General features: G+C 39.3%; 1 protein-coding gene across 4 annotated transcripts in view; it reads right to left on the bottom strand.

Moving 5' to 3' along the window:
- Positions 1-15,895, bottom strand: part of Ntrk2 (neurotrophic receptor tyrosine kinase 2) — a 370,633-nt gene that overhangs the window by 165,755 nt on the left and 188,983 nt on the right. For 2 of the 4 annotated variants that reach the window (XM_070035478.1, XM_070035480.1), the window contains exon 12: positions 316-363. The exons of the other annotated variants lie outside the window; for them this stretch is intronic. In XM_070035478.1, the coding sequence (XP_069891579.1) occupies positions 316-363 (48 nt within the window). The remainder of the gene's footprint in view (positions 1-315; positions 364-15,895) is intronic. 4 annotated transcript variants of the gene reach the window in all.

The raw sequence follows: 15,895 nt of genomic DNA on the forward strand, positions 1-15,895 counted from the left end.
CTTAAGAACCTCTCTCTATCCAGAACTCAGCAGTTGACGCATCCTCAAAGGATAACAACAAATGCATTTCAAAAAGGCGACATGAAAATCCAAACAAAAAACAAAACTAAATAAAACCCAGCACAATTAGCAAAAGTTGTACCTTTTCTGGGAAAAAAACAATCTAAACAACCTAAACCTCCTTCTACAACAAGTCAAAAGCCAGGAACACAGAAAAATGAGTCAAGGACCAACAAATATAGAGTATCTAGCTCATTTCATCTGAAATAAGCAGCATAAGCTAATTACTTATTCAAAGAAGGAATAACTACTTACCAACACCTTGTCTTGATTTTACTTTCCCAAATCCAAACCATGAGAAATCTGAAAACCATAACAAAACATAAAATAAACTTCGAAAGAGAAGTAGAAACCGGAAGCAGTCAGCACTGTCCTTAGTGGAATAACTCAACAAGTCCCCAACCCCAAATAAAAAAGTAAATAAAAAGAGAAACCATGAGAGACAAAGACTTCCTGTCAAACACTTGGGAGCTAGCCCTTGGGTTTTTCTGTAAAGATTTCTTTCTCATCTTGAAAATAAATGGAAGTTGAAATCAGATAAGACATTTTCTTCAAGAGAGAGAAAGAGAAAAAACAGGGTTATCAGCTCTGAGAAGTTCTCTGTCTTTCTCACTTTCTCTCTTTCCCCTAAGTGAAGAGATTCTTGGTTAGTATTGAATCATCTAACAGGAAAGTGGTAGGGGGTGAAGAAACAATGACTTTGACAAATGCACTATGGTTCTGAACCAAGTGAGAGGGGAAAATAATCAGAAAAAAAAGTTCTTTTCTGAATCTGAGACAGGCAGTGAGGTGGGGGGAAGGAGAGGGAGGAGGAGAGGGAAAAGGAGAAGGCGGAGAGGAGAGGAGAGGAGAGGAGAGATAAGGATTCATGAGGGACAAGAAAAAGGCATTGTAATTCTACATGGACTCCTGCTACTGACTTGCTGTGTAATGGTGGGCTGTCTGTAATAGCTCTGTGTCTCTTTCAACACAAGACTCATCTAGACATGTAAAAAGAGACCCCAGATGTTTGGAGGGTCTCCAGTGAATACAGCCATAGTGAAATATCTGTTTCTTGAAGCTGACTGTTCTCTTCTAGGTAGTTTCCACTGGGTTCAAAGAGAATTCTGCACAGCAGGGAAATCCTTGGATATGAGGCAGATATAGGGAATAGAGTCCAAATAAGTCACTCAATTTCTCTTTTCCTCAGCTCTGAAGTGATTCTTGTAGGCAGTTACAAAAGAATAGAAGTACCAATTCAAGTAAAATAATGTATGTAAAGACTCCTTGTACATTCTGGGTTCCAGTGGCTCACCCCTATAGGGTGAGCTACTCCAGAGGCTGAGATCTAAGGAACACAGTTGGAAGCCAGCCTGGGCAGGTAAACCTCCAATTAAGCACCAAAAAGCAAAAGAAGGGGAGGTATGACTCAAGTGGTAAAAGCCGAGCCTTGAGCAAAATAGCTGAGAGAGAATGCCCAGATCCTAAATTCAAGCACACTTAAAGACACACAAAGTAAGTGTGAAGATTAACTTTTTTGCAAGTTTAGGCTTTGCTTTCTTGCTATCTTACAACTTCAAGGCATTCAGCCCCAAAGCGCACTTTTTCCTCTGATAATAGTCTGAATGCTTCTTTTCAAGTTTCACAGGGTGAGATAAAGGCCTGGTTAAATTCTAAAGTCAACTAAATATTATTTTGCATTAAATACAGTGAGTTTCCTTCACTGGGACTGAGTCTAGAGAGACAGGATTCGGCTGGGGGTGTGTTGGTATTAACTGATGCCGATCAAACAGGTATATTTCCCACTGGCTACTTAGGGATCTTGTTTATTCATTTGATTTATCTTCTTGAAATTAAGCCATAGATTGAAATTTTCTGATTATTTGAATAGTTTTTCCAAGTGTTACTTCCTTTTTACTGAGAAGTCATTGAAGGGCTGTAATCATTCCACACTGATTGTACATTTCAGGTGATTTTCAGTTGTTAATTATAATAAGCAATATAATAAACACCTTACTCATTGGAACTGCCTCTATCCCTTTCCTGAAAATCATTCCAGCCAGGGAATGATTTAGTTCAACCTCATAATCCTAGTTCCTTGAGATGTAGAGATTTTTGGATTGTGCTTTGAGGCCAATCCAGTCATAAAAATTCTGGGACCCTACCTCACTCAATAGCTGGTATAATGGTGCACGTCCATTTTTTTTTCAGCTACAGAAGGAATGAAAATAAGAGGATCACAGCCCAGGCCAGGATGGGCATAAAAAGCAAGGCCCTACCTCAAAAATAAAAACTCCTACACATACTCAGTGATGTCCAGTGATGTCTTATAGCGCTTGCCTTGCAAGTGCAAGGCCTTGAGTTCTATTGCCACTACTATAAAATGATTAAATAAAACATCATTCCATCCAGCATAGGTGTTCACTTATGCAATTCCAGTTATTCAGGGGATTGAGATCTGAGGATCATGGTTCAAAGCCAGCCCAGGCAGGAAAGTCTGTGAGAGTCTTATCTCTAATTAATCATGAAAATAAAATAAAATAACCAAAAGTGGCGCTGTGGCTCCAGTGACAGAGCTAGTCTTGAGCACATAAGCTCAGAGACAGCACCCAGGTCCTGATTCAAGCCCCAGGACTAGCACAAAAATAAAATAAAACAAAAAACAAACACAATAAAACCATCGTTCCAAAAAGTTACATCATAGAAATGGGAATATTTATTAGAGGGAGAATTCTGTTCAAAATGACTTTTGCATTGTATCAAGTCTCATTTTCACTCCATGTGTAAGAAAACAGAAGAGCATTGCTAAGCCCCACCCAAAGGATAACTAAAAGGGAACCATTTCCTGCCATTCCATCCTGCCGTTGGTGTGGCTTCATCTGATGGGGCAGAGATCAGACAAGCATTCCTCCTCCTATCAGTGCCCCCTGAAACCATGAATATTCCACCTCTCCCTGGCTGCTGGTTTGTTTGGGTACCACAAAGAAGACTACAAAGAAGAAACAGCCAAGCTTCCTCTCATACCGAGCATTACCACACATCCCAGACCCCTACTCATTTCAGACACATCCCTTGTTCTTGGCCTTTCAAAAGCACTTCATGTGAATTACAAATCATCCAGTGCTTATTGACAAGGAACATGCGCTCAGAGAGGCTGAGGTATGCAACACAGGTCCCAGTTTATAGTGATTGAGCAGGGACTCGATCTGATGCCAGAACCAGAATTCCCTGTCTTTCTTAATTGTATTTCCACATCTCCAAAGTACCAAAAATGAACCACTTGTTACAACATGAAAGCTTAGGTTTTGATTTTACATGTGAAAACTGCTAATAGTTATTTGTATGCATTTATTTATTTCACCAGCAGACAGAGGTTTGACAGGGGTCACTCTTGAGGAAGGCAAGCCATCCTGGAAGTATAACCAGGGTGTGGGGGAACTCAGGAAAGAAGGGCAGGTACTCTGGCCTAAAGGAGGGATGAAGTCTCAAGCTAGTGTTACTACTTATAGAGAACAAGTTAGAATTGGCAAGAATGGGAAAAGATATAAATGCTGGGCACTGGTGGCTCATGCCTGTAATCCTAACTACTCAGGAGGCTGAGATCTGAGGATCGCCATTCAAAGCCAGCCCAGGCAGAAAAGTCCATGAGACTCTTATCTCCACTTAACCACCAGAAAACTGGAATGGTGCTGTGGCTCAACATGATAGAGCACTAGCCTTAAGTAGAAAAGCTCAGAGACAGCACCCAGGCCCTGAGTTCAAGCCCCATAACCAACCAAAATGTGCCTGACTTACAAGGGTTCAGTTTAGGAACTTCTGACTTCACTGGGGTATAAAAAAATACAAACTCAATAGAAACTTAAGAGTCTGAATTCAGATCTACTTCCAGGTTAGTGATTTGTGGCATAATATGCAACAGAGATGCTGGGCCATAACAGGGAGCCACAGCTCTAGTCTACTTCACCACAAGAGTAGACACAATCTGTACAAGATGTTGTGGTGCCAGTGTTTTGTGGACATTTTATTTTGTGTTTTTGTATACAACTACATTCTAGGAGATGTTGAATAATTTCTTACTAGACAGGCTTTGTGTTGGATTTTGCTCAGCTGTAGTAGAAGAGTCTGAGTGTTCTGAGCATACTTGAGGTAGGAGAAGACAAATTGTGGTGCTCAGTAAAGAAAGTATGTTAAATGTGGTTTTGACTTTGATATTTTCAAAGTTTGTCAAGGTTTGTCAGGACATAACACATTGCAAGTCAAGGAACATCTGCACTTATTACCAGAGTTGAGTTATGGCTAAAGTGGCGAACGTAGTAAATATGTCAAAGCATGGATGTAGCCAGGGGCAGGAGGAGGTAGGGAAACAACCAACAAAACAAATAAACAAGTCTTCTAAGAGACACTACTATGGGCCAAAGCAACAATTGGGTTTTTATAGCAAAAATTGTAATTAGATTCAAAAACAAAACAAAAATGTCACCAGTCTCAAGCCAGGAAGTAACACAATCAAGAATGATTATAGAAAAACATCGTTGGCAGCAGAATATCACCATGACTATGGGAGAGAAAAACCAAAGGCAAGAGACTGGTTATAAGTTTTTGAGAGAATGGTAGCTTGACTGGGGAGTGGGACAGGAAAAAGAAGGGAGTTGACTGACAATTGTTAGGGGATTCCACAGGAAGTGATAATAGACTGAAGGCTGAGGAGAGGGGAACAAAGCACAAAAACTTGGCACGAAGATCCCGAGGTACTTGGTGGGGGTTCTGAGAGCATCCCTGAGAAACTTAGACAAAAGGAAGGAAATTTAGAAATTAAAATAAGAGCCCTGATTGACAGCACACATTTTAAGGACAGTTCACCTATGCTGAAAATGAGCCTGTAGTTTAGATCTTAAATATCCACCAAAGGCCAAGTGCTAAAAAGTCCTGGGTCTCAGAGTAGCAGTATTAGGAGATGGTGGAGCTCTTAAGGGTGGGACTTAGCTGGAGGTCTTTAGGTCATTAGAACATGTTCTCTAGGGGGGTTGGGGTCCTCAGCTTTCTGCTTGCTCTCTGCTCCTGGCCAACAGGTAGGGAGTTTCACTCTGACACATGCTCCTGCCATGACCTTTGCTGTGCCACAGGCCAAAATCAATGAGGCCAAGTGATATGTACGAATGATCAAAATCACAAGCCCTTTCTCCCCCAACAACTCTTCTCTCTTTATAGGTTGATTTTTTTCCTCAGGAAATTTGTTAGTGACAGAACACTATCTAGCACAAGGTGGCATTAAGTAGGCAGGATGGTCTGGAACTTAGAACACAGTTTAATGCCCACGCGGTTGATTTGCTCAAGTTCTGGAGCTTGTGGATGAACTGCAGGATGAAAGTGGAGCCTGAATCTAGGGTTCATTTCTTGTTTTTGTACATTTGATAATCTATTTTTTAATAGAAACAGTGACGAAACATCCAACCACGGCAAATTTTGATGATTTCTTTTCTCTTTTTGGCAGTACTTGGATTTGAACTCAGGACCTCACACTTGGTAGGCAGGCACTCTACCACTTGACACAGGCCCTCGTGTCTTTTTTAGATAGGATCTCATGGCTTTAAAAGGGCTGGCTTCAGACTAAAATCTTCCTACCAATGCTTCTCATAGAGCTAGGATCGTAGGTGCTCACTCTCATATCCAATGTGTTGATTGAAATTAGAGTCTCCCTAACTTTTTTCTTTCTATTTTTTTTTGTAATCCCTAACTTTTTTTTCATGGCTACACAGGAACCAGAAGATCCTCCTTCTCTCTGCTTCCACATTACCTGATATTACAGGCAGGAGACTCTATATCCAGCCTTGATAAAATTATCAGGCCGCTAAAGCATTTCTAAGTTATTGTTAAAATGATAACAGTATGCAATCTTCTGGAACATACCTTAAAGTACTTGAAAAATTCAGTAGGTATAGAAGGGTCGAAATGGTATCTCTCCCAGGGAAGCTGCTAATGGCTCTTTTTGATGGATTAAAACAGTACTCTTAAAACCTTAATACTGAATTTCATCAGCCAAGTTTTCCTACTAGGCCAAAAAGAAACAATGTCTCAATTTCCTGTGATATTTCACCCATTGGGAATAGAGTCTTGCTTAAAAAGGGTAGTGTCTGCTTAAAGAGATACTGAATTCACAGCAATAGTAGTAGTAGTAGTAGTAGTAGTAGTAGTAATAGTAGTAGTGGTAGTAGTAGTAGTGGTAGTAGTAGTAGTAGTAATAGTAGTAGTAGTAATAGTAGTAGTGGTAGTAGTAGTAGTAGTAATAGTAGTAGTGGTAGTAGTAGTAGTGGTAGTAGTAGTAGTAATAGTAGTAGTGGTAGTAGTAGTAGTAGTAATAGTAGTAGTGGTAGTAGTAGTAGTGGTAGTAGTAGTAGTAGTAATAGTAGTAGTGGTAGTAGTAGTAGTGGTAGTAGTAGTAGTGGTAATAAAGGGCTCCCTCTCCTTTTCAAAAATCTAAACCAGCAAAGTTCTAAATTATGACATTTATCAATTAAATGCAGCCATCTCATTTTGTGGAAAAACTCAACCTTTGCTCAATCAGAAAGGAAGAACATAGGAGACAAAACAATAGCATCATTAGCACATTAACAACTCTTAAGTTGGATTTGAAACAAAATAAATAGTTTCAAAGACTACTTTTCAAATGTCTCTCAAAGGAAACAGTTACAATTTAGGAAACTGAAAAGGAATATTTATTATGCCAGTGAGAGAATCAGAAGAAGGAGCCAGAAAACAGGCCAAATGAAAGAAACCTGACCTTCCCTGTAGGACCTGAATCTCACAAACACTAAATATGATATTTAGAAAGGTTCTGATCTCAAGAGAATACAGTTTCCGGGTTTGTTTTTTGTTTTTTTTTACTTAGCTTTCAGAAAAATTATTTTCATATGTGATGAGAAGAAAATTAGTTTTTGTTCCTTTCAACTCTAGGGAAATTAAAACTTGTTTTTTCCAAATGTTTGTGGGGGGTGTGTGTGTGTGTGTGTGTGTGTGTGTGTGTGTGTGTGTGTGTGTGTGTGTGTGTGTGTGTGTGTGTGTGTGTGTGTGTGTGTGTGTGTGTGTGTGTGTGTGTGTGTGTGTGTGTGTGTGTGTGTGTGTGTGTGTGTGTGTGTGTGTGACCAGTACTAGAGCTTGAACCCAGGGCCTGGATACTATCCCTTAGCTTTTTCTGCTCAACACTGGGAGTCTACCATATGAGCTTCATTTCTGTTTTGTGTGTGTGTGTGGTTAATTGGAGATCAGAGTCTCATGAACTGTTCTGCTCTAGCTGGCTTTTGAACCATGATTCTCAGATCTCAGCTTCTTGAGTAGGTAGGGTTATAGGCATGAGTCACCAGCACCCAGGTTTTAAATGTCACTCCTTCATATTTATTTTTTTGCTGTGAAAATACAGTACAGAGGGATTACAATTACATGGGCATGGTAATGACTGCATTTCTTATCAAGCATTGTTGCCTCCTCCTTTGTTTCCCTTTACCATCCCTTCCCATCTCCGCCCCCCCCCCACACCAAAGTTGGAAAGTTCATTTTTCGACATAACGTCTTATACATCTCATTGTTGTAATGGGTGCACCTATATCCCTATATAAACAATTTGTATTTTCCCTTCCCCTCCACAAATTATACCAACATCAAATACTGCATTGTTGTTGGTGGGAGTGTAAGCTTGTTCAACCACTTTGGAAAGTAGTATGGAGGTTCCTCAAAAGACTCCACATAGAGCTCCCCTATGACCCAGCAATCCCACTTTTGGGCATTTACCCAAATGATCACAAACAAGACCATACTAAAGCTACCAGCACAACTATGTTTATTGCAGCATTATTTACCATAGCTAAGATATGGAACCAACCCAGATGCCCCTCAGTAGATGAATGGATCAAGAAAATGTGGTATATATACACATGGAATTCTATGCCTCCATTCTTCATATTTTAAGGTAAGATCACTCTGCAAACTCAGGAAAGACATTGGAAACAAATGAGAATATAGGATTCACAAGCAGAAATGGCCCTCATTTTCAACTTCCTATGGCCCTTCTTCCCCAAAGGACACTTGAAAGAAGAGGCTCTAGGGGCTGCTTTGCTGCTAAGTGTGAGCAGTGTTGAGCTCAAAATAAGTCATAGTACTTGAGTTGATTGACTGACTGATATTTAAAAAAAAAAAGAAATACTGGAATGCTGGTCATTGGGGTGGAGAAGTGAATGCAACGGATTGCCTTGTTGACAAGATAATTATCTCCCTTTCCTACTGACACATAATCAGAGTGAGTAATAGTTGGCTTCAAATTAATTCCCGTTCCTCAGGGCACAGAAAGATGTAGTTTGGGGCCAAATTTCCATTTCAATTTAATCTTTTACTTAAGGACATAACCTTTAGAAAGGAAAATGCAATCTCCCTAGCCTAGGAAATGGGCTGGCTTTGAGTTCAACTGGTTCTGAGAGTCAGAACATAAAGGATACTTCCTGTCAACTAACCTCATTTTTTCAAACTTCTAATGAAACTTATTTCCACTGTTCTTTAAGAAAAATAATAATATTAAGTAGCGCCTACAAGAGAAAGATAGAAACTGCTAGCTACTCATGAGAATCCCTATTCCTTTTTTGTTCCTGTCCCCCAATTAGACATTTCCCAGCTTCCCTTGAAGTTAGTTGCAGCCATGCAACTCAATGCCAACCAATGGAAAGAGAACAGAGAAAGGGCTCCCATACCAGGCTTGGCTCCACAAGACATCCTGAATGTGGTACACATGCTCTTTGACCTGCAATGGAGCACTGTGTAGAACACAAAGTTACAACTTTAAGGTAGCATAGGTCTCAAGAAACAATGTCTAAATTTTGTTATGTGAATGTAGAGTAGAACATACATCAGTGTTATTGTGTGTGTGTGTGTGTGTGTGTGTGTGTGTGTGTGTGTGTGTGTGTGTGTGTGTGTGTGTGTGTGTGTGTGTGTGTGTACTAGTACTGGGGCTTGAACTCAAAGCCTCACACTTTAACTTGGCTGGTGTTCTGCCACGTTAGTCATGCCTTTCGCTTCTGACCTTTTCCTGGTTACTTGGAATTCATAGTCTCTGGATTTGTCTGACCAACTGGCTTTGAACATCAATCCTCAGATCTCAGCCTTCTGAGAATGTAGGAGTACAAACTTGAGCCACTGGTACCAGGCCATCTCAGTGCTACTTTGCCAGAGAGCCAATGATTTTTTTTCTCTCTAATGTCCATCCATATGCAAGAAATAAACTACTGATTTTGAACCATTATCCACATTGGGACTTACTTATTGGGATAGGAAGCTTACCTTCACAAACACACACACACACACACACACACACACACACACACACACACACACACACACACACACATTGTATGTATACACTTAAGGTTTTACTAACTGGCTCCAAAGTTTTCAACACCCCCTCAACACAAATGAAAAACTGTGTCCATGTCAATGTATATTTGCATTTTGTTGGAGCTGAAGTAGACAAATATCATGATACATTTTTAGGAAGATTGTTCTTCTTTAAATGCTAAAGACAATTGAAATACATAAAACTGGTGTAGAGATGAAGATATAAGTAAATGTGTATGTATTCTGTGCTACATGTTATTTAATTCTGTTCTTCATCAATTGTCACACTTGGCTGTTTAGATCACATATCATTTCTTCCATAGATTCTTGCGGTAGCCTACTGTCTTCTCTGATTCTTTCCTACTTCCTCCTGGTCTCTTTTCCACAGAATGCCCACATAATCATCATTTAGTATAAATCAGATTATTGCATTCCCCTGCTTAAAATCCCTTAAGAGTTTCTCATTGCATTTTGAATAAACATCTCTCAACACTGTATAGTAGGTCCAATTATGGATTTCTTATACATAGTTCTGGGCAAATGCAGCCAAAATAATAATAATGTTTTAAAAATGAGAAGAAATTGCAAAGCCAAAAATTAAATGTTAAATTCGCACTCAAGTATTATGCAGCTCAGTTGATGTGGAAAATCTCTTGGCTAATCTCACATTGGAGTCAATTTTGTTTAAAACCTTGTATTATCTATTGAGTATTTCCCTGTCTTAAGTTTGTGAAAATGTGCTTCCCCAAAGCAAGGTGTAAGCATGATAACCCTCCCAACCAAAAGGGGCACATAGGTGAGTGCTGGAGGCTCACACTTGTAATCCTAGCCATTTAGGAGGCTAAGATCTGAGGAATGTGGTTCAAAACCAGCCATGTAGCAAAGTCTGTGAGACTCTTATTTCCAATTGTCCATCAAAAATCTGGAAGTGGAGCTGTGTTTCAAGTGATAGGGTGCTACTGCTGAGCACAAAAGCTCAGGGACAGCTTTCAGGCCCAGTGTTCAAGCCCAGGCCTAGCACACACACACACACACACACACACACACACACACACACACACACACACACACACACAACATACATACATACACAAACACAGAAGGGGGCATGTAATATGCTCAATTTAAGTCATGAAGTAAGAAATCAGTTTGTTGAAAGCTACCATGTCTTTAGCAGAAGTTGGAAGGCATTATGGGAGAATCAAATTAAGCATCCACAGTATGGCACTGAACTCTGAATCCTGAACATTTACAATTTTTTCTCAACATCAGTCTCCTGGGAACCATATATGCATGGATGCCAAGTTTTTGCTGCCTAAAATATCATATGGCAAGGATAACCTACCCTGCCCCTTCCCTCCCTCCACCTGATTCTCTGTGAAACACACTAAGTGGTCCCTTTTCTATCCCCACTCACTTTGTATTCTTTCTTACTTCCTTTCAAATCTTCTCTCCTAGTACTTTATGCCCAATTCTCATCTTTTATGTTTCAGATCAAATAAAAAAAATCACCACCAACCTCACTACTTCAATCTCTCTGTGCCCCTTTGTTTTAATTTGATCCTTAACAGAAGTGTACCAATTGACAGCATCCTTTATTTCATTTATTGTCTATGGACTGTGTGTGTGTGTGTGTGTGTGTGTGTGTGTGTGTGTGTGTGTGTGTGTGTGTGTGTGTGTGTGTATGCTGATGCTGGGGCTTGAATTCAGGGCCTCACACTCTCACTTGTCTTTCTAACTACCCACTTGATCCATACCTCCACTTCTGGGTTTGATGGTTACCTGTACATAAGGTTACCTGCCTGGGCTGGTTTCAAACTGAGATCCTTATATCTCAGCTTCCTGAGCATCCAGAATTACAGGCATGAGCCACCAGTGCTCGACTTCCCTGTCATCTTTTGTTATAATTTATGGTCCAGAAATCAGTCACCTTTCTAGAAACAGTCTCTGATGCACTGTCCAATGTATCACCCTGGACACACCTGGAGTTCCCCTCCCTGGGGATCTTAGAGCTATGGTGTACAAGACACTTCAATGACCTCCTATTCAAAAAAGTGAGGCAGTGAAGTTGTTTAATCTGCAGCTGACATTGGTTAGTGACTAATAGCCATGATAAAGCCCTTATTCAGAGAGTCGTAAGTGTTTGTATCAGGACACTGTGGGAAAGTAAGGTCAAGCATTCCAAAATATGAACTCTAAAATATCCAAAAGCTGAAATCTTTTGAGTGATGGAATGACAGAAGGTGAAAATTACACACCTGACATCATGCCCAGGACCACAATCAAAATGTCAACACACTAAATATATTGAAGAAAGTTAACTTCATGCCATGTGTTTATATATGAAACACACAAAATCAATCCTGTCTGGATCTGGATCCTTTCTCCAAGGTATCTAATTACATGCATGTAAACACACTAAAATATGAAAGAATCAAAAAATCTATAACACTTCTGGTGCTGAGGTGTTGGAAGGGCATATTCAACCTGTGGGGGGATGTTGAGAGCCAAGAGGATGTGGGTGGGACAGGAGAAGCATTTGGTGCCGGGATCTTGTCTATGTAGCACTCCACTATCTCCAGACCCTCATTAAACATAATAATATACTTGAAAAGGGAAGGGTAGGTCAAGGAAAGGAGAAGATGAATGGAGAGGAGAAAGGGGGGTGGAGAATGCAGCCAAGAATTCAATGTACATCCTACAAAATTACGAAAGCTGAAGGAATAGGTGGGTTGAAAGGGATGGGTGAGAATGTTGAAAGGAGTGATGTAAAAGGCATTGTATTCATAAACTGCTTTGTTAAATAGCCACCCCTTTATACAACTACTTAAATATAATAAAAATAAAAGATAATAATATTAAGTATAAAATTGTAAAGAAAATACCTATATGCAATATACACAGCCAAAATATAGATTTATTTAACAAATCTATATTTTGTAAGCACATTTGCAACCCTCCTGATTGATTTTGTGGACCTCCAAAGGAACTTCTTTGAAGACAGTAGGTAGTCATCTGGATCTCAGGATTTAATCAACCAGAGAGTAAGACATTTTTAAGAAAATTGGCTCCTTATTGAACATGTATAGACCTCTTTGCCATTCTTTCTTAAATAGTATAGTATAATAACTATGTATATCATGTTCACATTGGGCCCTGATTTGAAGTGACATGATTTGAAGTATTCAAGGGAATCGTGGGGATTATATGTACATTCCATGTCGTTTTGTATGAAGGACTTAAGTATCTGAAGATTTGGGTGTCTAGGGATCCTGTGGCCCCATTATACTCCTGATTATCAAGGCATGAGGATATTTCAAGGTGAGCTAGAGCGAAGATCCAGCATCCCAGAGAGGCATTGGACTAGATGCCTGAGAGTGTGGCCTTTCTCTAGACAGCAAGAAATGAAAAGCACGAACTTGAGAGGGTTGCCTCTTGCCTCATTAGACTCTGTCATCTCCTCCATAAAGATAGCAGCTAAAAAAATTGCACCTAAGATCCAATCAATCACTAATGGTCTGTAGAATTCAGTGCTGCAGTGAGAATAGATTGACATATACATTTGTGTAGCTTTCCTGAGCCTGATATTTTGGAAATATGAGATCATGTATAATTTAAGGAAAAGCCTTTAGTCAACTAGTCTAGATTTTCTCCTGCTAAATCATACAGAGATGGTTTTGAGTCACTATTTCCTTACCTTAAAAGCAAAAGCCTGTGCTTTGCAAAAGTAAGTTTAATTTTTTTTTTTACTTATCAGATACTTGTTGCATACCAGGAAACTTAACACAGATCAGATACCAGTTAGAGACAATTGGCCAGCTACAATTGCAACATTTACATTTTTTAAGTGTAAAAAGATCTTAAAACCCACAGATTTACAATTCAGAAGCCTCAACTGGAAATCAGTGAAATATCACTTATTTGGAATACAGCATGATGTGTTGATCCCATGTATCAAACACTTAATTTTGGGGGCGTGGAGTGGGGGAGAAGTTGCCAACTATTTCTCTCTTTTGTTTTGAATATATGGACTATTTCAAAGAGAATTCAGTGGTCTACTTCTTAGTCACTCCCAATTAAACTGTACAAAGCACTGAGTGTTTCAAGTCTATTGCAAATACCAGAAGGTTTTTCTGTAACAAAAGCAGTCACAACTAAGTGTGTACAAAAAAAGGGAGGAGAGGTTCTAGAGTTGCTAATAATTCATTTCCAAACTTGGAGCAAGGCAGGGTCAAGCTCTGCTTACTAATGGAAACTGACAGACAGGAGAGACTCAAAGCTTTGCCTTTCTACTGTGGCACCCTAGTGAGAGCTCAGAATGATCTGTAAACCTTTTCTCCACTGTCACCAGCTCCCTGAAGGAAGGCAGGTGATGTCTGGTTGCATGCACAAAATTTCCTTATCAATACTCTCTTTCATGTTGGATAGATGCCTGCCTAACCTGTGCCCCAAATCCTCTTCTCTTTGCAAAGCAATGTTGACTAGTAATTTACAGTAAGTCTTTGGAAGAGGAATTGGCCAATTCTCACAGAACCATCTTAGAAGTGATGTGAGGGGCCCTCCAGGAGACTGACAAGCCCATAGTGTCTGGCAAACATCTTTTTGTCAAATTCCCTTGAGCCTTGGTTTCCATAGAGAACCTAAATAATGACTCAGACCTAGCTGACTTGTTCAGACCTGTTCACTGCATCTAATCGTCAAGTGAGGCCCAAATGAAGGCTACACTTGACTTTTTATTGCTTAAGTCTGATATTGCAATAAATGTATTTGGAGGTATTTTTGCAATTTCTACTATAGATTAGATAGATAGATAGATAGATAGATAGATAGATAGATAGATAGATAGATAGATAGATAGATAGATAGATAGTGTTTGTATTTATGCATATATTTGATTTTGTATGAATAACATGGAAATTCTTTCCATTTTTGTCCCTTTAGACCAACACCTGCTTGCAGTTAAGGCAAAGCATCATACAGGAAACTTGGTGTTAGTATGATATGATGGGATTCTGCAAAAGAAAATGGTGGATGGATGTTTGTAAGGCTTCCAGTCCTGATTCTCATTACAAGATATTTTTCATTTCAACAGTATTTGAATTTTTCTCACCCATCTGGGCACAGATGTCACCAGCTTCACATCATCCCCCAGCACTTTCCTCTTTCTTTGCAGTTATTGCTTCTTCTTCGCATCCCTCCCCCTCTTCAGATAGTTTTGAATTTAGCCAAGGTCAGAAAATGTGTCAGATGGACACAATAGCCAAGATGCTTATTTGATTTTATTACTGTGTGCTCTTCTATTTGGAAGCTCCCATAATGGAATAGGACATAATAGGATTATACACACTTATAAAGCTGGGTGCTGAATAAAAGTAATTGAATAAAATCACCATAAATAGAACAAAATGAAAACCCATTGTTTAAAATGCAGTGCAGGTCAAACAAATTAACTATGAGCACCCTGCTTAGTATCACTTGAACTAGTTATACACTGTCAATAAAAGAAATCTCAATCCTTTAGAAGAAACTGTGTTTCTTGATTTACTGCTTACTCACTAAATGCCCAATGTGATCTTCAAGGTCCACTGCTTTTCTGGAAACTAAAAGAAATTGACTGTTTAGGTCAATGGTTCTCAAACTGTAATTTGGCCTCCTATGGAAAACTGGCAATGTCTGGAGACATTTTTTTGTTATTGCAATGGTGGGCATGGAGTAGAGAGTATGTGTAGTGAGCATAAAATGAGCAGAGGCCAGGGTGTCACCAAATGGCCAGTGATATCCAGAGCAGCCCTCACCCTATCCTCCACCCTCTTGCAGTGAAAAATTGGAGGCTCACAATATCAATCAAAACAAAAACTGAGAAATTCTGTCGTAGGTAAGAGACTAGTGAAGGTGAAGTTTATCCTTAAAAATCTATCCTTGATTTAAAAAAAAATCTTAGTTTTCTTAGGCAAAGGGTAGCCAGTGTCTTTCTCTCTGTTTATCTTACACTTCTCAAGAAAGAACAATTGTCTGTACTATTATTTCTACTATGTGAACACCAAGAAATTGCTCTTGCCCCAGAACAGAAAAGCAAGGCAGTATTTAAAAATAAAGGAGAGAGAGAGAGAGGAAGAAAAATAGAAAAAGGGAGCAAAAGGAGAAAAAAGTATTCAATTTGGAACCATGTTTTACATGTAAGTCTTGAAATCATTTTCCTAAGAAACACAGCAGAATTGCATGGTCTGATCTGTCTCTCTCCTCTGTTTAATAGGAGTGATATTTACTATTCTAACCTGTTTTGAGTCTTATGATATGATAGGTCTTGTTAAAGAAGTATCATTCATTTAACTTTTGTAAACACTCAAGGGTGAAAGCAGAATAAAGTCCAAAATTCCCAATGACATTCAAAATCATTACCAGGTCACATGACCTGATCCAAATATGTCTATGGTTCTTGTTTAAAGACCTAAATTTCAACATTTATTCATTAAATTATCATGCC

Source organism: Dipodomys merriami, unplaced genomic scaffold (assembly GCF_024711535.1).
Source record: "Dipodomys merriami isolate MVZ:Mamm:240054 unplaced genomic scaffold, mDipMer1.0.p SCAF_26, whole genome shotgun sequence".
Taxonomy (NCBI): Eukaryota; Metazoa; Chordata; class Mammalia; order Rodentia; family Heteromyidae; genus Dipodomys; species Dipodomys merriami.